Source organism: Marmota flaviventris, chromosome X (assembly GCF_047511675.1).
Source record: "Marmota flaviventris isolate mMarFla1 chromosome X, mMarFla1.hap1, whole genome shotgun sequence".
Classification (NCBI taxonomy): Eukaryota; Metazoa; Chordata; class Mammalia; order Rodentia; family Sciuridae; genus Marmota; species Marmota flaviventris.
The window spans coordinates 26,374,942-26,400,159 of NC_092518.1; the positions used below are offsets into that span (position 1 = coordinate 26,374,942).

At 35.5% G+C, this 25,218-nt stretch overlaps 1 protein-coding gene across 7 annotated transcripts in view; it reads right to left on the reverse strand.

Moving 5' to 3' along the window:
* The window catches only part of Dmd (dystrophin), a 2,062,171-nt gene that overhangs the window by 1,729,657 nt on the left and 307,296 nt on the right, over window positions 1-25,218 (reverse strand). For all 7 annotated transcript variants that reach the window (XM_071606751.1, XM_071606753.1, XM_071606749.1 and 4 more), the window contains exon 3: window positions 1,856-1,948. In XM_071606751.1, coding sequence (XP_071462852.1) covers window positions 1,856-1,948 — 93 coding nt within the window. The remainder of the gene's footprint in view (window positions 1-1,855; window positions 1,949-25,218) is intronic.

Here is a 25,218-nt window from a genome sequence, read left to right on the forward strand (position 1 = left end):
TTTTGTGGAAATCCATTACTTTAAACACTGTGCCTATATGGAATTTGTTAACCCTGACAAAATTGCTTTGGATGATGAAAGTGTCACCTCTATTCAGGAAGTTATTCAGGAGAGTTGCAATACCACAGAGAAGTGGTCATACATACATCCAGAGGTGAAAAAAAATAAGTCATGTGCACATGGTCAGGACAGGTTGTAAAAGCACAATCTTTTTTTTTTTTTTTTTTTGAAAATTTATTTTTTATTTTATTTTTTTTAAGTTTTTTATTGACTGGTTTATTTATATCTATAATTGAAAGCAGGAATGGCTGCAGAATATAACAGAAACTAGGGACACACCAAGACACTTATTTCTATATCTATCTATCTATATCTATATACATACATATATATGCCTATCATGAAGATGCATATATAATGCATAAATTAACGCATGTATAATGCACAAATTATATGAATATGTAAAAGTTCACAGTCACAGGATACAAATGATCATACAAAAATATAACTCTAACCAAGGAAATTAAGATAAAGTGTACACAGTGCCCTTGATTTGGCTAAAAGTTCAAATATAAGATAATAAATATGAACTTCTTTCACTTGACTCAAATGATTATTTCTTTAAGTCATCAAGTTGTTCTTATATCAATTCAGATTCAGATTTCATAAAATATCAGTTTTAATTTAATTTAATATTTACCCCATACAGCAATAAAGAGGATTTAAAAATGAAAGCAAAGATGTTCCTTCTCTATAGAACTTTGGCGTTTAATTGAGGAGAGATGTCATAGTCATAAATACACTGAAAATAATAAAGCAACAATTAAATAAAAAATAGGTGCTCTATGGGGTAACAAGAGCAAGGATTTATCAGAGAGATTTTGGGAAAGGCATCACTGAGAAAGAGAAACCAAAGCTTCTCAAAGACAGTACAGAAGTACAGAAAGCAACACAGGTGAAAAATAGGTATATCTGAGAAAATGGAAAGAATTATAGGAGGCAAGTTGGACAGCACGACTTTTGCCAGTTTTGACTTTGAATGACAGCTTGAGTTTGTACAGTATCTACAAAGACTCTGCGTGTATGTGTATGTGTGTGCATGCCTGTGCTGCAAAGTTGTAATGAAGGGCAAAAAAGAGATTAAGACAGTAATTTAGCAGGATTCATTTGATATGCAGAATGGCTAACTATAGACAGGGGTCTTAAACTCTACTTAAAAGAATAATAGCAATCTAAGAAGAAGATTATTTAAATCAGGAGATTTGGATTTAAGAGACATTTTTCTCATTATGAGACCTTGATCAATTGAACCCAAACTCACAGATGACTTTATTGACAATCTTATCTATCTCACAAGAATGCTCTGAAGTTAGACAAGATGAAAGTCCTTAAAGGGAAGTAACGTACTCATTGCAGATGGTTTTGTGTATTAGACTAAAATGCCTATACATTTATATGCTGTGCCAAATTTTTTCTTTATTTATAAGCTAATAAAGGTTCATTGTAAAAGAATTGCCAAATACACAAAAGCAGAAAGATAATTTTAAGTTATTATGCATAAAAGCCTTCATAAAGACATTAGATAAGAAGAATATCAAATAGGTAAAAGGAAATAATGTTATTAATTAACATAAGCTATGTTACTGAAAATTTTACTTTATTGTTCTAAATATGATAGTGACAAAATAAAAGCTATAATGTGAAATTGTTTTATACAGGAATAGGTCTCCCATTACTATTCAAATGTTGTTACTTAGTAAATTAGTGATTTACTAGTGCATAAATTATACTGTTTGATTCTGGTTTGAAATTCTATTAAGATTACTGCAAATTTTCTTTAAAACAAGTTTCCTACCAGTTTTTGCCCTGTGAGGCCTTCGAGAAGGTCTAGGAGGCGTCTTCCATCCTGCAGGTCACTGAAGAGGTTCTCTATGTGCTGCTTCCCAAACTGAAATAAAAAATATATCCAGTTAAATCACACTTCCAATGAATCATTTCCATGATTATGCCTTTTGAAATTCAAAATTGTATTTAAGGATATTTAATATGTCTAATTAATAAACTGCCCAGGGTGATGGATGAAGAGAGAAAACTGCAGGTAAAAAATAAAACAAAAAATAATATCATCATTAGGTCAAATCTAGTTGAATTATTTCTGCCAGAATTATAGATCTGTAGCCTAATTAATCTAATTAACACAATTTAATGAATGCTAATCCTATAAAAGACAGAAAACATAAACAACTAAATTTTTATGCAGTTTGGGGTAGGATGACAAATAAACATATAAAGAAACAAAGATCATATATGATTAGCCCTGTGTACTTGGAAGTAGAGTGTTTTGACATCCTTGTCACATGGAACATGTTCTCCCTTCTTACACATTTTGCAACCTGCTTCAGAATGACCCGTTCTCCTTATAGATAATTCAAATTAGAAATATCTGATTTAAATAGAGGTGAAATAATTCTGTGAAAGCTTTTCATATATTTTTCTCAGTTCTTTGCTTACATATTATACTAAGAAAAATTATAGTCACTAATAAATAATGTTTAACCTTTGTTGTAATAATTACTCAGGAGAGAAGCCACATAAAAGAGTAAATCCTATGACCTTTGCAACATTTCTGTAAGGTTAGCATCAATATACTCATTTCACAATGACACGTAAGGGCTCAATATGTGGCCTTGTGTCACAAAACTAAAAGGGGTAAAGCCAAGATTTGGGATCTGATCTGTCTAATTACTGGGGCCTTTTTTCTATCTTATCACACTGGTTCCTGGGCTTCTTTGTTCCATCTATTTTATTATCTTTCAATAGCTTATTTCTTCTCACATATGCTCCACAAGCCTTTATTTTTATGCTTGAAAGACTACAATCTCTTCATATGAGATCACCCCTAGCTTTTTCAATGCCCCAGTTATCTATAAAGACCTAATTTATCAGTCACAGATGTATATTGAGCAGCAAGAAACCTGAGTTAGGTAATGGAGCATACACTGATAAATCAGACAGATATTGCCCCTTCTCCTACAGTATTGCTTGTCCAGCATGGAAAACAATTATCTCTAAAATGTAAAACTACATAGAGTTAGTAAAAGGAACTAGGGAGCATATAATTGTGGGAATTTTGAGAGTTGGGGTATCAGGAGACATTTCCCAAAAAATGTCAATTAGTAAAGCTAACATTAGTCTTTGGGTGACTAGACTCTTCTTCTCCTTGGATTATATACAAACTTTGAATCTCATACATGTCAGGGAAATCCTTGATTTCCAGGCAAAAGCCATCCCTGCTAGTTTGGAGACATGAATCAGACTCTCCCTACAGCCAGGTAGACATGTTAATCACAAGTTTCTTTAATTTATAGTGTAGATGCCTCCTATAAAGAAATGCTGGCCTCTTCAGTAAGTCCTCCAGCCCCTACACTAACTTTCAGAATACAGCTACACATTTGCTATGAAAAGAATTAACTACAAGTTATCATTTTGAAATTCTATACAAATAATTCTTTTTAAAATTTCCAAGGCAAAAATGAAAACAAACACAAAATGCTACCATGCAGGAATTTCTAAAAAGGAGTTTCACTACATATAACATCCAAATAAATCTTAAAAACAGTTGCACCATTTTTGTGAAACTTTAAGGAAACTATTCTACTAATAAGCAAGGAAAATGAATGTACTGTTTCTAGTAATGCTGTAAGGAATTCCATATCTAACATTAAATACTTGATATTTTGATGGTAATAGTAAGGTGTTATCTTCACATTCAATGAAGGGATCCAATGCCTTAAGGCATTTTTTAAAATGCTGAGGACTTTTTTGAGCAACGAAATTTTATAGAAGCAGTTGAGAAATGTATGGCTTCTAAATTTCTCTAGAAATGATCTTTCACACTGCAATGTGTCAATCTTTGAAGAAAATATAGTTATTTTACAGAGATGTGTGTTCTTATGAGAAAATATATATCTACATTGACAGATAAAATTTATCAAACTGGGAAGATGTTGAATGGCAAAATTGTGTTCATTCAGAAAAGAGAAGCAGAGATGGGAAATGTGACCTTAAGTCTTGGGGTACTCACCATAAGGATCATATAGCATCAGAGACATAAGTGCGCTTGGGTTTGGGGAAAAGGGATCTAGACAAATGTCAAAAATTCAGAGAGGATATTGCTTTTAGCCTCACAGACTCTTTATTTTTTATTAGAATATTACAGTTATACATAGTAGTTGGGTTTGAACCAGAATCTTTTAATAATTCTCCCTTTAAAACTGAAACCAACCAACCAGAGAAGGAGTAAAGTATGTGAGCCAGTCAGAGGCTTTCAGGCTGACCAAGTTGGGGTACATGGAATGAGGAAGCAATTACATAATAGAGAAAGAGACACACTTCATATCACATCTAATTTTCAAAAAGTCATATCTGTTAAAATATCACAACTGAAATTCAGCTTCTATTGGTCATATCTACCCCATTCTTTAAAAGGGTGCTTCTCAGAATGTTTTCCAGTGGAACATGCTTTCAGCAATGTGATTGAATGAATTTATCCTGGAGTATGGCAGTATCAATTTCACAGCAATTGAAGGTTCAAAATTTCTATGAAATCATATGTTTATTAGAATTCATGGAGTTTTGGCCATTCTTTCTTAATGTATACTTAAAATAAAAATAATTTCAAGTGCTTTTGAATAAAATTTCCCTATTCTATGATCTAATAATTTTCAATAAAATGTTTAATATTTAGCTCATAACTTCATAGACTTTCAGATGTAGTCTTATTCCCCAATGTACAACGAATTCCCCAGGGAAAACGAAACATCTCATTACTTTTGGATGGTTCTCAGTTCAGGGTTTTAACTACTCACTACTCCTTGGGAGTAGAATGTTTGACATCCTTGTCACATGGAACATGTTCTCCCTTTTCACTAACTGTGTTATCTTGAGCCAGTGACTAAGACTTTCTCAGGCACAATTTACTCATTTAAGGGAATGGCTGTTAAATTATCACTTTAGAACACTCCTATGAGGTTTAAATAAAATAATATTACAGGTATGTCCTATAGACATGGTGTGTAATAGGCAGTTAATAAATATAGAACACTTTTAATGTTTTATTCCTCTATTATTCCTAGTCTATATCTTTATCTTGGGCTGAATTCTAGATATAGATAAAATTATCATATGTTATTTAATCTACTAGAATGTGCAGAGCTCACCAATAATACACTCTGTTGTCCTGTAGTTTGGCATCCCAGTGAGAACAGAAGTAATTTTCCATACACAATTAACAAGACTTCTAAATGTGGATGGTGAAGGGAAAGCACTTACAGACTTCAAACTCTTTTGTCTCCTTTCTTGTTCTTTTAGCTATTTTAAATTACACATTCTTTTGTTTTCCTCCCTTTTCATCTTTGACATCTACGATGTCTTTTTGTTACAGGTGATATTTTGCATCATGAAAAAAATAATATGTTCTTAAAATTTCATCTTTAATGGCTTTATTTTCAAATGCATGAAAATGACTTTGTAAAACTTACAAAACATTAAATCCTCTTTCGGCCATATGACCCTATTATCTTCTGTCTTCAATACCCTTCACAACTCATATTTTCTTTATTAAGTGAACTAAGTGAACTTTTGATATTACTCAGCAGTTTCATGTAGTGACTTATATATTGTTCTTTCTTGCTAACCTAAAAAACAAGATGAAAGGAACATCAAATGAGACAATAATCCTTCTGCAATATTGTCCACATGAAATTAAGAAATATGGGAGCACAGAAAAAAATTTTCAAAAAAGATCAGTGGAATAAACAAAATGGAAAAAAAAATCAAAGAAAAAATTGAGAAAGGGGCAGAAATTCATTTGTGAAAATGTTTAAATGGTTTCTGATTCCTCAGAGTTGCGTTGGTCTTTTAACCTGAAAATACAGAGGGATCAATACAATGTTCCGGCAGGAGGTAAAGAGCACAGAGATAATTTAACATGACCTTCTGGTTACAGAAAGGTCAAGCCATGGACATATCTGTTGCTCAGAAAGTCAAGTGACTTTTCAGTGATTACGAATCTCTAGATTATAGAAACACAAAAAGTGGAGTGCAGAACTAGGGATTCAAAACTTACTGGGGAGTGCTACTCAAGAGCTCACAAAAAATAATGCAACCCATTGTAGCGTGAATAGGCAGCTTTCATAGACAATTGTTTTCTTAAGTACAAGTTGTAAAAAGTATTTTATGTTGAAGCAAAAACATTTTATTGCGGTGTAATATACATACAGGAAAGTATGTACATCTTAAATATATAGCTCAATGAATCTTCACAAACTGAATACATTTATATTACCAGTAATCAGTTGGAGAAATAGGATATGATCATTTCCCTAGGAATTTCCTCACACCCCCTTCTATGTACAAACCACTTCAAGAACGACCACTATATGATTTTTAGCACCATCATTTGTTTTGCTCTAAAAGGGGTCTATTAAAAACAGAAAAAAAATATTCTGGTTCAGGATTTCATTTGGGGAATCTAATGATTGAAAGACATAAGGCTTATGCAGAGAGACTGTGCAAAAAAAAAAGGTCATGTGGATGAAATATATTTTAAAAGCACCAAGAAGTGAAACAATTTTATAAATGACAATATTTACACTATATGTAGAATACCTTGGTTGAAATTCCAGCCCTGTCACATCACATCCTAGCTGTGTGATCTTGGGCAAGTCACTTAAATTCTCCGTGCCTTATCATTTCATTTTAATCTTTAAAAAGAGGATATGTTGTTGCCTGCATTATGGTAATGCTGTGAATATTTAAATAGAACAATGCTTTGTTTGTAAAATATGCTCTATTGGTGCTAGCTATAATATATTTATTACATTTTTAAAAACAAACAGCCCATATTTTTCACAATTCTGTAATTGAAGGAACTAACTTCAAAGTATCAACATAAAGGTTAAATGGGATAATAAATGTAAGGTATCCATCATAGTTCCTAGCATAAAAAATATTTCATAAACCCTCATTATGTCCTTCCTTTCCTCCTTTCTGTGAAACGTCATCACCTGTAGATAGAGAATACAACTCTCTTTTGAATGCCCTAGGGTCCTAGCTTGGGTAATTTTAGGAGAGTTTAATAGGGGAATGTTTACAAACATGAAGACAAGGTCTAGTGAAATCACTGAAACTAGAAACACAGGCATTCTATTATTCTTAGACTGATAGTAATGAAAAGGAAGACAGTGGTTACTAGTACCTGGACAAAGACAGAGCAAAGAGAACCAACAACCTGTTGGAAGTTTTGCTATTGGGTGATGAATATAGTCAGACTACACTGAATATGTGCCCTGACCTTTCTTTCTTCCTTCTGATCTTCTTTCTAGGCTACTATGGCCAACCCAACTGGAAGCCAGAAGGCAAGGCTATCTACTGATGTAGTCCATAGAGTTAGCCACACAGGGAAGAGTAAGGCAGATAGTGAGCCCAGAGAGAGAAACCAAAGACATTCAATACCAAAGAAACAAATTCTCTTGGAACCAAGAGGTCACTGTTAGGGTTGTATATGTGAGCAAATAAAGACCTGGATGTTCCTGTACTCTCTTCTAATGTTCTGTCTCTGGGAATGTCATTGCAAAGAGCCAACTGTACCACTGGGACATATCTTCTTCTTTAATATGGGTATCAAATACTAGAATGTTTCAAGAGCTTTAACAGAAGAAAATTAACTTGTATTTATCCATTATCCCTTAGCATCAAAAACTTTTTAGAGACTTCTATATACCAGAAGCAGTACTCAAATCTGGCTACAAAGATAATCAAGAAAAAGCCAACTTATTCCTTGGAGCTAAGAAGTACTCAATAGCTAAGTTAGATAATATAATAGTTTTACAATCTCTTCAGATATAAAATGTTATTTGGCAGTAACTCTTTATAAAACATAATCACTAGGACCCAAAGTGTATGTTATACTATTAAGTACACAAGAAATGACTTAACCAGATTGCACATTAGAACTTTCAATAGGAACCACACAATAGTTAATGGAAATCAAGTCATTATCTGTAAATGGTCTATTATAAACCTAAAAGTAAAGTATGCTTAACCAGAAGTTGCATGGTTCATTTTCTGATCGGGCAATGTTTTGTAATAAAACTAAACTCTTAATGTAGGCCTGAATTTTTCCATCCATAATTTAGATAGGTCAATATTAATTCATTTTTCCAGGTATTCTGAAACAAAAATGAGTAAAATTATGGTAAATATATTGCTTGATATACCTTAATGTAATTCACAAATAGTTATTTGAAATTTTGCAGATTTTAACCCATGAATCTTACTAATTATCTAATATCAACATTAAATATCTCCTATAAATTGAAAATTCTAAAAGTTGACTTTGATTTTTCTATTGAATCACATGGATACATGATGTATGTTTGAGATAGCCAGTAATGGAAATGTTAGTTAGTTATAATCTATACTAGCAACTTCTTTTTTTTTTTAATTTTTTATTGTGGGTTGTTCAAAACATTACAAATTTCTTGACATATCATATTCCACACTTTGATTCAAGTGGGTTATGAACTCCCACCTTCACCCCATACACAGATTGCAGAATCACATCAGTTACACATCCATTGATTTACAAATTGCCATACTAGTGTCTGTTGTGCTCCGCTGCCTTTCCCATCCTCCACCCTCCCCCCTCCCCACCTCTCCCCTCCCCTCCCCTCCTCTCTCTCTACCCCCTCCACTGTATAACCCTGAGGGTCTCCTTCCATTACCATGCAATTTCCCTTCTCTCTCCCTTTCCCTCCCACCTCTCATCCCTGTTAAATGTTAATCTTCTTCTCCTGCTTTTCGTCCCTACTCTGATCTTAGTTACTCTCCTTATATCAAAGAAGACATTTGGCATTTGTTTTTTAGGGATTGGCTAGCTTCACTTAGCATAATCTGCCCTAATGCCATCCATTTCCCTGTAAATTCTATGATTTTGTCATTTTTTAATGCAGAGTAATACTCCATTGTGTATAAATGCCACCTTTTTTTTTATCCATTCGTCTATTGAAGGGCATCTAGGTTGGTTCCACAGTCTTGCTATTGTGAACTGTGCTGCTATGAACATCGATGTAGCAGTGTCCCTGTAGCATGCTCTTTTTAGGTCTTTAGGGAATAGACCAAGAAGGGGAATAGCTGGGTCAAATGGTGGCTCCATTCCCAGCTTTCCAAGAAATCTCCATACTGCTTTCCAAATTGGCTGCACCAATCTGCAGTCCCACCAGCAATGTACAAGTGTACCCTTTTCCCTACATCCTCGCCAGCACTTGTTGTTGTTTGACTTCCTAATGGCTGCCAATCTTACTGGAGTGAGATGGTATCTTAGGGTGGTTTTGATTTGCATTTCTCTGACAGCTAGAGATGTTGAGCATTTTTTCATGTACTTGTTGATTGACTGTATGTCCTCCTCTGACAAGTGTCTGTTCAGGTCCTTGGCCCATTTGTTGATTGGGTTGTTTGTTCTCTTATTGTCTAATTTTTTGAGTTCTTTGTATACTCTGGATATTAGGGCTCTATCTGAAGTGTGAGTAGTAAAGATTTGTTCCCAGGGTGTAGGCTCCCTACTTACCTCTCTTATTGTTTCTTTTGCTGAAAAAAAACTTTTTAGTTTGAGTAAGTCCCATTTGTTGATTCTAGTTATTAACTTTTGTGCTATGGGTGTCCTATTGAGGAATTTGGAGCCCGACCCCACAGTATGTAGATCGTAGCCAACTTTTTCTTCTATCAGATGGCGTGTCTCTGATTTGATATCAAGCTCCTTGATCCATTTTGAATTAACTTTTGTGCATGGCGAGAGAAAGGGATTCAGTTTCATTTTGTTGCATATGGATTTCCAGTTTTCCCAGCACCATTTGTTGAAGATGCTATCCTTCCTCCATTGCATGCTTTTAGCCCCTTTATCAAATATAAGGTAGTTGTAGTTTTGTGGATTGGTTTCTGTGTCCTCTATTCTGTACCATTGGTCCACCCGCCTGTTTTGGTACCAGTACCATGCTGTTTTTGTTACTATTGCTCTGTAGTATAGTTTGAAGTCTGGTATCGCTATACCGCCTGATTCACACTTCCTGCTTAGCATTGTTTTTGCTATTCTGGGTCTTTTATTTTTCCATATGAATTTCATGATTGCTTTCTCTATTTCTACAAGAAATGCCGTTGGGATTTTGATTGGCATTGCATTAAACCTATAGAGAACTTTTGGTAATATCGCCATTTTGATGATGTTAGTTCTGCCTATCCATGAACAGGGTATATTTTTCCATCTTCTAAGATCTTCTTCTATTTCTCTCTTTAGGGTTCTGTAGTTTTCATTGTATAAGTCTTTCACCGCTTTTGTTAGGTTGATTCCCAAGTATTTTATTTTTTTTGAAGATATTTTGAATGGAATGGTTGTCCTCATTTCCATTTCAGAGGATTTGTCGCTGATATACAGGAATGCCTTTGATTTATGCGTGTTGATTTTATATCCTGCCACTTTGCTGAATTCATTTATTAGCTCTAATAGTTTCTTTGTCGAGCCTTTTGGGTCTGCTAGGTATACAATCATATCATCTGCAAATAGTGATAATTTAAGTTCTTCTTTTCCTATTTTGATGCCTTTAATTTCTTTCGTCTGTCTAATTGCTCTGGCCAGTGTTTTGAGAACTATGTTGAACAGAAGTGGAGAGAGAGGGCATCCCTGTCTTGTTCCAGATTTTAGAGGGAATGCCTTCAGTTTTTCTCCATTCAGAATGATGCAAGCCTGAGGCTTAGCATAGATTGCTTTTACAATATTGAGGTATGTTCCTGTTATCCCTAGTTTTTCTAGAGTTTTGAACATAAAGGGATGCTGTACTTTGTCGAATGCTTTTTCCGCATCTATCGAGATGATCATATGGTTCTTATTTTTAAGTCTATTAATGTGGTGAGTAACATTTATTGATTTCCATATATTGAACCAGCCTTGCATCCCAGGGATGAATCCTACTTGATCATGGTGTACAATTTTTTTGATATGTTTTTGTATCCGATTCGCCAGAATTTTATTGAGGATTTTTGCATCTAGGTTCATTAGAGATATTGGTCTGTAGTTTTCTTTCTTTGAAGTGTCTTTGTCTGGTTTAGGTATCAGGGTGATGTTGGCCTCATAGAATGAATTTGGAAGTTCTCCCTCCTTTTCTATTTCCTGAAGTAGCTTGAAAAGTATTGGTATTAGTTCTTCTTTAAAGGTTTTGTAAAATTCTGCTGTAACCCATCCGGACCTGGGCTTTTCTTAGTTGGTAGTCTTTTTATGGTTTCTTCTATTTCCTCAATTGATATTGGTCTGTTTAGGTTTTCTATATCCTCCTGACTCAATCTGGGCAGATCATATGACTTAAGAAATTTATCTATGCCTTCACTATCTTCTAATTTATTGGAGTATAAGGATTCAAAATAGTTTTTGATTATCTTCTGTATTTCTGAAGTGTCTGTTGTGATATTGCCTTTTTCATCCCGTATGCTGGTAATTTGAGTTCTCTCTCTTCTTCTCTTCGCTAGCATCGCTAAGGGTCTGTCGATTTTGTTTATTTTTTCAAAGAACCAACTTTTAGTTTTGTCAATTTTTTCACTTGTTTCTTTTGTTTCGATTTCATTAATTTCAGCTCTGATTTTAATTATTTCTTGCCTTCTACTTCTTTTGCTGTTGTTTTGCTCTTCTTTTTCAAGGATTTTGAGATGAAGTATGAGATCATTTATTTGTTGTTTTTTTCTTTTTTTAAGGAATGAACTCCAAGCAATGAATTTTCCTCTTAGAACTGCTTTCAATGTGTCCCATAGATTCCGATATGTTGTGTCTGTGTTTTCATTTATCTCTAAGAATTTTTTAATTTCCTTCTTGATGTCTTCTATAACCCATTGATCATTCAGTAACCTATTGTTCATTCTCCAAGTGATGTATGCTTTTTCCTTCCTTCTTTTATCGTTGATTTTCAGTTTCATTCCATTATGATCAGATAAGATGCATGGTATTATCTCTACTCCTTTATATTGTCTAAGAGTTGCCCTGTGACATAATATATGATCTATTTTTGAGAAGGATCCATGTGCTGCTGAGAAAAAAGTGTAACTGCTTGATGTTGGGTGGTATACTCTATATATGTCAATTAGGTCTAGGTTATTAATAGTGTTATTGAGTTCTATAGTTTCCTTATTCAACTTTTGTTTGGAAGATCTGTCCAGTGGCGAGAGAGGTGTGTTGAAGTCTCCCATGATTATGGTATGGTGGTCTATTAGACTCTTGAACTTGAGAAGAGTTTGTTTGACAAACATAGCTGCACCATTGTTTGGGGCATAAATATTTATGATTGTTATGTCTTGTTGGTGTATGGTTCCCTTAAGCAGTATGTAGTGTCCCTCTTTATCTCTTTTGATTAACTTTGGCTTGAAATCTATTTTATTTGATATGAGTATGGACACTCCTGCTTGTTTCCGAAGTCCATATGAGTGATATGATTTTTCCCAACCTTTCACCTTCAGCCTACGTATGTCTTTTCCTATCAAATGCGTCTCCTGTAGGCAGCATATTGTTGGGTCTTGTTTTGTGATCCATTCTACTAGCCTGTGTCTCTTAATTGGTGAGTTTAAGCCATTAACATTTAGGGTTATTATTGAGATATGGTTTGTTCTTCCAGCCATATTTGTTTATTTTTGTTACTAAACATGGTTTGTTTTCCTCTTTGATTATTTCCCCCCCCTTTACTGTCCTACCTCCCACTGTTGGTTTTCATTGTTATTTTCCATTTCCTCTTCCTGTAATGCTTTGGCGAGGATGTTTTGAAGAGATGGTTTTCTAGCTGTGAATTCTTTAAACTTTTGTTTATCGTGGAAGGTTTTAATTTCATCCTCCATCCTGAAGCTTAATTTCGCTGGATACACAATTCTTGGTTGGAACCCATTTTCTTTCAGTGTTTGAAATATGTTATTCCAGGATCTTCTAGCTTTCAGAGTCTGTGTTGAAAGATCAGCTGTTATCCTGATTGGCTTACCCCTAAATGTAATCTGCTTCCTTTCTCTTGTAGCTTTTAAAATTCTCTCCTTATTCTGTATGTTGGGCATCTTCATTATAATGTGTCTAGGTGTGGATCTCTTATGATTTTGCACATTCGGCGTCCTGTAGGCTTCTAGGATTTGGGATTCTGTCTCATTCTTCAAGTCTGGGTAGTTTTCTTGTATTATTTCATTGAATAGACTGCTCATTCCTTTGGTTTGGAGCTCTGTACCTTCCTGTATCCCAATGACTCTTAAGTTTGGTCTCTTAATGTTATCCCATATTTCTTGGATGTTCTGCTCATGGTTTCTTAACAGTCTTGCTGAGCTGTCTATGTTCTTTTCCAGTTGAAATACTTTGTCTTCATTGTCTGATGTTCTATCTTCTAAGTGTTCTACTCTGCTGGTAGTATTCTCCATTGAGTTTTTAAGTTGGTTTATTGCTTCCTGCATTTCTAGGATTTCTGATTGTTTGTTTTTTATAACCTCTATCTCCCTGTATAGTTGATCCTTTGCTTCCTGGATTTGTTTGCGTAATTCATTGTCGAAGTGATCTTTCATTGTCTGATTTTGCTGTTTAATGTCTTCCTTGATACTCCAGATCATCTGAAGCATGTATATCCTGAATTCTTTATCTGACATTCCATCTGCTGCAGCTGTTACCTCTTCTAAAGTTGTGTTGACTTGCATTGCTTGTGGTCCTTTCTTTCCTTGTCTTTTCATACTGCTTGCGTATCTTTCCTGCAGGTGCGGGCGGCGGCTCTGCTCTCTCCTTATTCCAATTGGGGGGTCGTGGCTACCACGCCGGCAGGTCACTGGGCCTGTTCTGGGAGCTGGCGGCGGCTCTGCTCTGCCCCTACTCCAGTTGGGGTGACGTGTGTACCACACTGGCAGGCCATTGGGCCTGACCCGCCAGGCTGTCACAGGTCTGTTTACCTTGCAAGCGCGAACGGCGGCTCTGCCCTGTCCCTCCTACCACGCCCATGTACCACTGGGTCGCGGGTCTGCCCACCTTGCGGTTGCGGGTGGCGGCTCCGCTCCGCCCCCTCTCCAATTGGGGTCACGCAGTCACCACGCTGGCGAGCCGCTGGGCCTGCTCCGGGCGCTGGCGGCTGCCCGGCTCCTCCCCTCTGGCTCGACGACAAATTGAGGAGACTCGGGTGACTGTGCCTCACCCCCCCTACCAGGAGACCAACTGCTTATGTCACCGCTGGTATTGATGAAGTTCTCTCCTCCGCCGCTTTCTGCAGACATCAGATCTCTGCCATGTTGGTATCCTATGCGAATGGCAGCATTTTGTTCCCCTTGCCGGGCAACCAAAGCAACGGGTGAGTCCTGACCGGCCCTCAGCAGGACCCGGACCGAGAAGCAGTTTCCGCGGGCTTCTAGCCCCGGGCCAGGGAAGTTCCGGGAGCCGGAACTCGGCCGCTCCGTGCTCGGTGTAAGCTCCTATAAGTGTAAGCTCCAAGAAGCAGTCCCCGTGGGCTCAGTTCCGGGAGCCGGAATTTGGCTGCTTAGTGCTTGGTGTATGCTCTGATAGGAGCAGGGTCCAAGAAGCAGCCTCCGCAGGCTCCCCAGCCCTGGGCCAGGGCGGTTCCGGGACGGTTCCGGGAGCCGGAACTCGGCCGCCCCGCACTCGGTGTTCGCTCCGATACGATCAGGTTCTAAGAAGCACCCAGGCGCTGAACCCTAGCAATCTGTCTGCAAGCCGCAGGCGAATTGCAGCCTGAAATTACCTGTTCTATGGCTGAATGAGCTGCGGTCAGTCGAAAACAGGGGTGGTGACGTTAGTTTACCAACATCGTGGCTGCTGGCCTCCTCTGTGGTCTGACCGGTGTGGAGAACCGAGATGGACCGCTTCCTTCCCCCGTCTCGAACCCAGAATTCAGCCCTGAGTACGGTGCTTGCGCGGCTGGCAGAAACTGCAGCGCTGTAACCCTGCGTCTCTATCCCAGCGCGCGCTGCAGACTCTAGCCGCGGGGCGATTTGCTGAATAAGCAGTGTTACCCTCCGTGCGACAAACCTCTCGCGTTTGAGTCCCCGTAGCCGATCCTCGTGCGATGGAAATCCTTCCTCCAGGTTCCGGAGCACCCCACTATTGCTGGAAATTCCTAACAAGTTATCCTTTAGCCGTCCTGACTTGTCATACTCCCACACAGTGAAGCAGCACACGGGGGCAATGCACTCCCCTCGCCGCCATCTTCCTCTCTTCGCAACTTCTTTTATGACATAAACATCACAGCATAAGATTGATATGATAAAGCACTCTAATTCTAATTCAAATTAGAATATGTGTATATATATATATATATATATATATATATATATATATATACATATTCTTTATATATATGTATATACATTTTATATATACACACACACACACACACACACATGCACACAAACAGGCAGGCTCACTGAACAAATGCCAACTATTAGCACTCAGATCCAAGTAAAATCCAGAGGTGGAAAGTAATATTTAACCTTGTTCAGATCTACTAGGAGGAGATATTACGGCAAGAAGATCCCAAAGATGCCTTTAAATAACAAATTTAAATTTTATTTATAAAAATTAACATTTTTATAATTCCTCAATTATAGCAGAGTAGAATTATTTGTGAACAATGTATATAACAAGGCAGGGCCTCTTCCTAATTGTTCTATATTTTTTACCCACTAGGAATCACTTTGGCCTATTTGTATGCTCCTCTTCCAGGACTATGATAAAGTTGAGTTTATAGGTGGAAATCAAAGGAACCAGAGACACAGAAAAAGGACAAAAGTCACATATGATACAATATTTAATGATGGGCTTCAATTTTCTCTGTACCTCCATTTCCTTCTAAAATATTGAACCATATGAAATTCCAAATTCTGTAGGCAAACATGAGCAAATATTGGAAATTTCATATGAATCAATTTTATATATTTCAGAATGACAAAAATAACAAATATTGGGTACTTACTTTATGTCAGTGACAAGTCTGTGTACCTTACCATGAGTTGTTTTAAATTTCACAATTATCCTCATTTTACATATTACAAATAAATCTGAGGCGGAGAAAATGTAAGTAAAGTGTTTAAGATTACACAGCAAATAAGTGCTAGATATAAACGGAACCTAGGCAGTCTATCTAAAGATGTCTTAATCATTCTCTGCCTTGTAACCACTGTTTAAACAAGGCTTCTTTCACTATTATTTAACACTGACCCTGAGTGACATACGTTTTACTTGTGCATTTTCATAATATCATTCAATAAATTAAGGATAGTTTAACTAATTTATTCTTTTTTTTAACCTTTGGTTTCTAAAAGTTGAATACAGTTAAATCATTTGCAAAAAAACATTGCTCTTAGTTATAGGGTGAATTTGAACTGGACAAATAATAACACAGTGATAATTCTACAAATATACTTTAGAAAAATGCTTCAGGATCCTAAATTCCTATTATTGTATCACTCAACTTTGGGGGTTCCATTAACTTCTTAGCACTCCAGGATGCCTGATATATTCAAGAAGTATAATAAATACTGATTTTAGAGCCCCAAATATTTTTAAATGAAGAATTCACTCTAAAAGATGCTTGAAAATATGGCTTTTATATTAAATAAATTAAAATACAAAAGCAATTACCCTCCACAAAAAATCCAAAATGTGTAAATTAAAATATAAGAAATATAACCCTGGGGTAGGGTTATAGCTCAGTGGTAGAGCATTTTCTAGCATAAGTGAGGTACTGGGTTCAATTTTCAGCACCACTTATAAATAAATAAATTAAATTAAATAAAGGTGCATCACAACTAAATAAATATTTTTAAAAGAAATATAAACATTATAATTGCTGAGGATTAAATGAGATTGTAGAAAATAGATGAATAGGGGCTGGGGTTATGGCTCAGCAGTAGAGCACTTGCTTAGTAAGTGTGAGGCTTTGGGTTGAGTCCTCAGCATCACATAAAAATAAATAAATAAAAGTACTGTGTCCAACTACAACTGAAAAGTAAATATTAAAAAAAGAAAATAGATGAATAGGTTTTATTTTGCATTATAGCCTTTTCTTGAAGAGCCTCTCAAATTACTTGAAAGTCAATGGGGTTACATGTTAAAGATGACACTTGGGACAAATGGGCCTTTATTTAAATTGCAACTCTAACTTTTCCCAGTTGTATGAAGAATGTGGATAAATCACTTAGAACTTTGTTTATTTTCCTCATGTGTCAAAAAAGAAGGATAGTCAAATTACTCAACTAAATTTAATCAATATTATTCTCATGCTTCATATTGTCCCAGGCACCAGGAAAAATGGGAAGATAAAAGATACTGCCATTATTTTCACAGCTTTTATCACAGTCTAGCAAGGAGGTATACCTTAAAGCAAACATTATTGTGGCACTGTGTTATAATTCTGTCAATATTGGTGTCATAAGTATGGCGCTGGTGCAAATAAAACAGATATCATCTCTGAGGGGAATAATAGAATCAGGAATCCCTCAACTGAATTTACAAGGTTGAACAAAAAAATCAACTGTTAAATGTGCAAAGGGGGAGAAAATATAAACAGAAGGAGCTTCAGATGCTAAGAAATCAGATAAATTTTATGAGCTATTCAAGGATCTGTTATAAGCCACTTCTTGGAGCATAGGGAACATGGAAGGATAGGAAATGATAACCTTTGACCATATTTTTTAGTTTAATATTTAGACCCATGTTTTAACAGAGTTAATACTGTTTAGAAAAGGCCAATGTTGGCACTTTTTAGACACTATTTTTTGGTGTGGAAATATTACTCAGCAAGGGAGCCATGTTGTCCGTGATCATTTGCTATAAATGGTAGATGAACTTCAAAACTGGCCCAAATATTTCATCTTTACCTGAATCCATGACCTTTGTAGTATGGCATTGTTGCTCTTCTTGTGTCTATGTCCTTGCCTCTTGAATCTGGGTTGGCATTTGACTTGATTTGACTAATAGAATGCAGTGAATGTGATTTTATTCCACTTCCAATTATAGGCCTCAAAAGAACTAAAATGCTTTTTCTCTCTTGTTAATAGAAGCACACATAAGCCAGGGGGCTGGAGGATGAGACAGGTAGAGCAGAGTCAAATTACCCTAGTTGTCTTCGATAAGGTTGTCCTAGACCACAGACAGACATGTAGAAAAACTCAGCTGAGCTCTACATAGCTGCCCAGTCGACACACAGTTAACTAGAGACACACGAGTAATCCAACCAGAGAAATAAAGAATGGCCTGGCCAACCTGCACACTTGAAATAATATGGTGGTTGTTTAAACCAACTGACTTTCAAGGTGGCTTGTTATACAGCAATAGCTAATTAATATATGTCCATATATGAATGTTTGTTTCTACATAGGAGAAAGAGGTATCTCTCTTTAGAAAACTGTTAATTAGTATCTGTTAAAATCAAACCTATCTTTACTGTAATTCCACTATTGAAATATCTTTAAAATGTCAGATATTGATATTAAGAATGTTCATTTCAAGAATATTATAATAGACCCAAGCTGTAAATAGCCTGGATAAACAATTTTGAGTATATTCCTAAAATGTATATTATGCATCAATGAAAATAAAAATTTACTGTTATAGTTATAATGGAAAAATCTCTCAAATATAATGTTAGGCAAAGAAGTCAGAAATAAAAGGGGTAGTAGATGTGAGTTACTGATTACCAATTTGATCTCTTTAAACTTATTGATTTATTAAGTTCAATATTTCCTCTTATGTAAACTTAGTTAATTTGTGTTATTTCAAAAAAACATTTATATTTTCATCTTTTTGGCATAAAGTTAATTATATTGTGTTAATCTGCTTTGCATTACTCTAAACAAATACCTGAGATAATAAAGAGAAGAATGTTTAAAAAGATGAATAAATTATTTATGGAATATCGTTTTAAAAAGAGCCCTTGGAATTTTTGTGGAAAAACACTTCAAGGTAGAAAACTTTATTTTACTGTTGAAACTGTTATGGTTTAAGTCACAGTCTCTAGAGATTTGATTCAACAAGTGCTCTAGAGAAAAGTAATCAAAATACTCTACAAAGCCCTTCCAAAACCATCTTGCAAAACATAATTAACAAAACCCTAGTATTTTAAATTGTCAGCTTCATGGAAAAGATACTCAATACTTTTAACCTTAAAATCTCTCTCCTTCTCTCTTTCTCAGTACTGGGGATTGAATCCAGGAAAATTTAGCTGTACCCCAAGCCCTTTAAAAAATATATTGAGATGGGTCCTTGCTAAGTTGCTAAAGCTGGCCTCAAACTTGCAATTCTCCTGTCTCAGTCTCCCAAGTAATCGGGATTATAGGCATATGCCATGGTTCCAGATGTAATCCTAAACATTTCTAAAGCTACCATTTGTAAAATGTGCTTTTTAATTCTTCTGCTATAGTTACATATTATATATACAATGAGTATTGTATTTCTTGCCAAACACGTTCATTTCAAGTTCACTTGAAGAAGTTTAAGAAAAATTGGTGAACATTTTTTTCCTCCAATTTGCTAGATCTTTATCCTGTTGTCACTTTAGATAAAAATTCTTGTTTATTTAATTTTCTTCATTCTTCCAGTGGTTTATTATTCAGACATTTTTAAAAGAAAAATAGTGAATCAAAATAATTCTCTGTGAACTAAAACTGTCACCTTCAGTTAGTGTTTCCAGAAAAAAACTGCATTTTGGAATAACAGCCAAATGGAAATAGTTAGGTTTGACATTTTTTCTTACAAAGCCCAAGAGAAAAATTTAAACTTGCCCTGTAAATTAATTAGAAAATCTTAATAGGCACCTGCCATTTCAAAAACAGGAAAATTACTTTCACAACGCTTTGAATAGTTTTCACCAGACATTTTCTGGTGTTACATACCTATGTCAGTAATTTATCTGTATCAACACCAAACATTTGCTAATCAAAAATATTTCTGTGCAAAATCTTTCAAGTTAGCAGCAACTTTCTAAAAATACCATCAAGCAGAAAGGAAATGGACATCACCTTGGTTTAAAAATAGAATAATTGCCAAATGTGAAAAAGGAAATTCCACCAGATGCAGTGACGCATGCTTGTAATCCTAATGGCTCCCTAGGCTGAAACAGGAGAATCCCAAATTCAAAGCCAGCCTCAGCAATGGTGAGGCACTAAGCAACTCAGACCCTGTCTCTAAATAAGATACAAAGTAGGGCTGGGGAATGTGAAGATCAGTAGTTGAGTGCCCCTGAGTTCAATCCCTGATACAAAAAAAAAAAAAAAAAAAGATCTATCAAACAGTTATCAAATTTTAAATTGTGCTTACTTACCTGGCTGAATTATCTACTTTTACCACTTACATTTAATATTACTAGGAATATATTAGCAATATTTTATCTTAGCAATCTTACCCTGCAATACCAAAGATGGAGACTTACGTAAACCTAAACTTAAAATTAAACTAAAAATGGAAAATTTTAATTTTACTTGGTTTTAGTAATGGTTGTTTTCTTCTGATTTAAAAACCAGTCAAGGCGGCAGTATCTTGGTATATCTGTGCACAACTTTTCTTTTCTTCCTATATATGTATATTCATTTTATCTTTTATATCTATTATCTTATTTTTTTTTTCCTACCTGATGTTTCTATTCTTTCTTGACCTCTTACTTTCATCTTTCTCTTCTTTTTGATTACCATTGTTCTCCTTCATTGCAAAAGCACCAATATTTTTTTTGTGTGTGTGTGTGTGCTGGGGTAGAACAAAGGACCTGAAAAATTCTAAAAATATAGCTTACACCAAGGTATACTCAGACTAATATTCATTCTGACTCTATAAGTTGTAGTCTTAATTTCTATCCCACTCCAATTTTTGTTTATTGGTTTTATTCAACTTTATATGAATAACATTTCCTGATTTCCTGCATAATTAAATGAAGCCTTTAATTTATTTATTTTGAACAAAGTATATCACAATACAGGCTCTTGATTATTCTGTTAAAAAATTGACTCTTATGTTGGCATCCTCCCAACCATGACGCTGTTAAGGGCTTGAAGTCCTACTTACCTTAGGCTATACTATCAGGAATCTATGCTAAAATGTATCCCTGTCTGAATCTAACCAGATGGACTTGATGGTTTCCTTACCATGTAAGGACTTTGCAAAATATAGTCAACTTTCTGCACATTTAGTATCAAGTAATATTAGGAATTATTTTGACTTTCTCATTTTGTGGAATATCTTCAATGTGGTAGGATTGTTTTAAAAAAAATAGTATTTAAGATGTAACTTATCAAAGGCTTTGAGGGCTGGGGATATAGCTCAGTTGGTAGAATGCTTGCCTGGCATGCATAAGGCCCTGGGTTCAATCCTCAGCACCATCAAATTATAAAAAATAGCCTTTGATATTTATGTTTACCTACCTTGGATAATTCTTTCCATTTCCTAATTCATCCTTAACATAATTTTGTGGGCAATTCCATAATGAAATAGAAAAATAAGACTTGATTTGACTCATTAACACAAATGTGAAAAACTAATAAGACAATATTAAATGTTGTTACCTACTGTAGTTCAAAAAGCAAGCATCATCCTGCTATTATAACAATTCAATCACTATCAATGACTTTCTCATAACTCAAGTACAACAACTCCTCAGTGGCCTTTAAAAAATACACGATCATTAAAATTGGCTTCATTTTTCTTAGCATATGCTTTAGTGACTAAAACCAATTTGACAACAAATTAATCTTTAGAAAACAACCGGGCATATTTATGGAAAAAATTAATGATAAAATGCTGCAATCATTTGGATTTTTATGCTTAATCTTATGATGAACTAAGTGAAGAATAACAGATCTAAAATGTCACTGATAAATACCTACTCAATGATACATACTAGGCAATGCATGTCAGTAATAATAAAAAACAAAACAAAGTGATAAAAAGACATTAAATATTTACACTTTTGCAAAACATTCATGGCAGTAACAAAGGCACAGCTTGCCAATACTGCAACCCATACCTGAGATAAAACTGTTACAACAGTATACAATGCCACACTGAAAAAAAAAACTGTCATTTGGAGTGCTGGGGATGTAGCCCAGTGGTAAAACACCTGCTTTGCATGTAGGAGAACATGGGTTCAATCCCCAGCACCACAAATAAAAAAAAAGAGGCAGTTGGAGCCAGAAACTAGACAATAACAAACACTGCTCCCACCATTGTTTTTGTTTGCTTGCCTTGCTTCTCTGATGTTTTATATATTCTTTTTTAAAAATATTTTTTTAGTTGTAGATGGACACAATACCTTTATTTTATTTATTTATTTTTATGTGGTGCCAGGGATCAAACCCAGCGCCTCACGCATGCTAGGCGAGTGCTCTATCACTGAGCCACAACCCTGGCCCATATATATATAGCTTAATATTGTATCATTACCATTATGAAAAGTTCTCTTCCTTACTTCTTTGTCTTAACCTTAGCTCAAGACAGAGCTGTCTTCCTTCAATCTGCAATTTTTCACAAATATGTATTCCTTTTCATCTTGTTCTCTTTTTTGTTTCAACATCAGTCCATCTCTTATCTCTTTCCTCAGTGTCTTCTGAAGCCCTAAACTATTTAACAGTTGACTTCATGCCCTTAGTTTTAGCTACCCCATCACAAGATCTCCTGACTTAGAATTGAATCTTCATTTTTACTTACTTTGCTCATATTTAATATCACATGGCAAGTTAATATTTGGACATACTTAATGACGCTATCTTTCCTCCATTCATGGAAGCGGTAAATCTGCACTTCTTCCCCAAGCAAAAGTTTGTTAACATAAAAGTGCAAAGAAAAAGACACCAAAGCTCAGATACTATTTCTAAGTAAGCATTGGAAGTCTATGGATATCTGCATTGCAAAATCATTAGTGTATCAGGTATCAATGACATATTAACAATCTCATAAATAAAAGAGTTGGGGAGACTGCATAATGAAAGAGGACTGAAATGTATTATCATTATTAAAATAGATAACCACTGCTGGTAGCTTCTGAGAAAGAACTGTATTATCCAACTCCCACTCTGAGACCAATACCAGAAACCCTACATATGTTTTGGACAAACCTATACATGAGAAGATCTGAACCTTGCTTACTAGATTATGGTCTGGGAAGTTGAAATCAACCAAAGAGTCATATAATTAAAACATTATGGCTGTAAAATAGGCATGGATGAGTCAAGAGTCAAAGCAAGTGAGACCAGAAGGATGCCCCTGTGTAACCCCATGCATTCTAAACTGGTATGAAAAGGATATAGAAGAGGACATGAGTGTCAAGGGCAAGGTTGGATCTCATGCATATCTGCTGGTGATATGAGCATAGAGGACAATAGACAAAACCAGGATGAATTAAGTGTATCAGCTGAAGACTCCAAATTAAGATGACTGTACCATTATACCTGATTCCTAGATGTGAGTTAAGTCCTTTTAAAGTCAAAATTTGATATATCATAATGACCAACATGCTGTTGAACACTGCAACGATTAATGCTTTTACATCATGGCTCTTTGACCTGCTAAGTTGAAATTTCTTTAATCATCATTTTGCATCCATGTGCATTGCCAGCTAACACCTCCTTACCTACCTTTAATCATTCTACTCATAGATCACAAATACTGAACTGCTCCAACAATCCTCTATTCATTAAATATCTCCCTCTTTATAAAAATGTGACCAATATTTATTGGGTATCTACAATGTGCCAGATATCATATGAAGTTTGGTTGGATAATGATTTAGTTTCTATAATTCTGGTGCTTACTGTCACCCAAGGTAGATGAATAATCAACCAACCAATCAAATGGAGACTATAGTATTTAAATGATAAGGCAGAAATAAATTTATCCAAAGGACAATTACAGTCCCAAGCTGCAAAATTAGAGAGTCCTTTCTAAGGAAGTAAAATTTGGGTAAGAGTTGAAAAATGAGATGTGGTCATACACCTTAAGAGGAGAGGAAGAATAGAATTGCAGAAATAGAGGGAGTGGTGCTAAATTAAATAAGAGGTCAAAGAGGAGTAAGGGGTAAGCCATGGAAGGTGTTATTCTAAGTGCAATGGAAATGCTTTGATGGGTTTTGAGTAGAGGAGGGATATTTAATTTCAATTTTATAAAGATCTCGCTGGCTATTGTCAGAGATATGAAGAAGAGCAAAAAAAAAAAATGGGGAGATTTCAGTGTCTCATCCATTCCTTTTAAACTCTTCATTTAGTTTGGTAGACTCACCATCAGTCAAGAATCTCTCACTGTCTCAATTCTTCATCAAAATTGCCTTCTCAATTCTTGGTGTTGCTTTCACCCAACCTCCCATCCTTTTAGTTTCCTTTGTAAGTCCTGCATAATTGCTGAAGTGGTTATATAATCCTGCCCTCCTGAATAATGAGGACACTTAACATTGCACTACAAACCCTTTCCTGCTTCTTATAAATTTCAAGGAACCTGGGCATGATGGTGCAAGCCTGTAATCCCAGTGGCTGGGAAGACTGTGGCAGGAGGATAGCAAATTCTAGGCCAGTCTCAACAACCTATAAAGGCTCTAAGCAACTTAGGAAGACCCTGTCTCAAAACTTAAAAATTACAAAAGGCCTGGGGATGTGGCTCAATGGTTAAACACTCCTGGGTTCAATCCTTGGTACAAAAAATTTCAATGAAGTACCCCTCCTCCTTTCATAAACTGATCACTAAATGTATATGTGTACTCTTGAGATAACTGGCTATCAACCTCTCTTGAATCTTGATTTCATTCATTTTATATATATATATATATATATATATATATATATATATATATATATATGAACTTACATATGAAAATATCTATCTATCATCTATGGCAGGCAGCATTCCACGTGACAGAATCAACCTTGAAGGTAGGCAGTCTCCACTTAGGCCTCTCTTTCTTAGATTTTTATATGTATCAGAAACATCTGGATGGACTTATTAAAAAAACTACATGTTTCCTGGTAATTCTGATGCAGGTATACAGTGGACTATATTTTGAGAAATTTTATTCTAGGCTCGGCTCTGCCACTGATTGTGTAACCTTTAGCATACAAACGCAAATGTTTGAGCATTCATTCCTTACATGAAAATGAAGTAGGTTACACTGGCTAATCTCTAAGGACACTCTC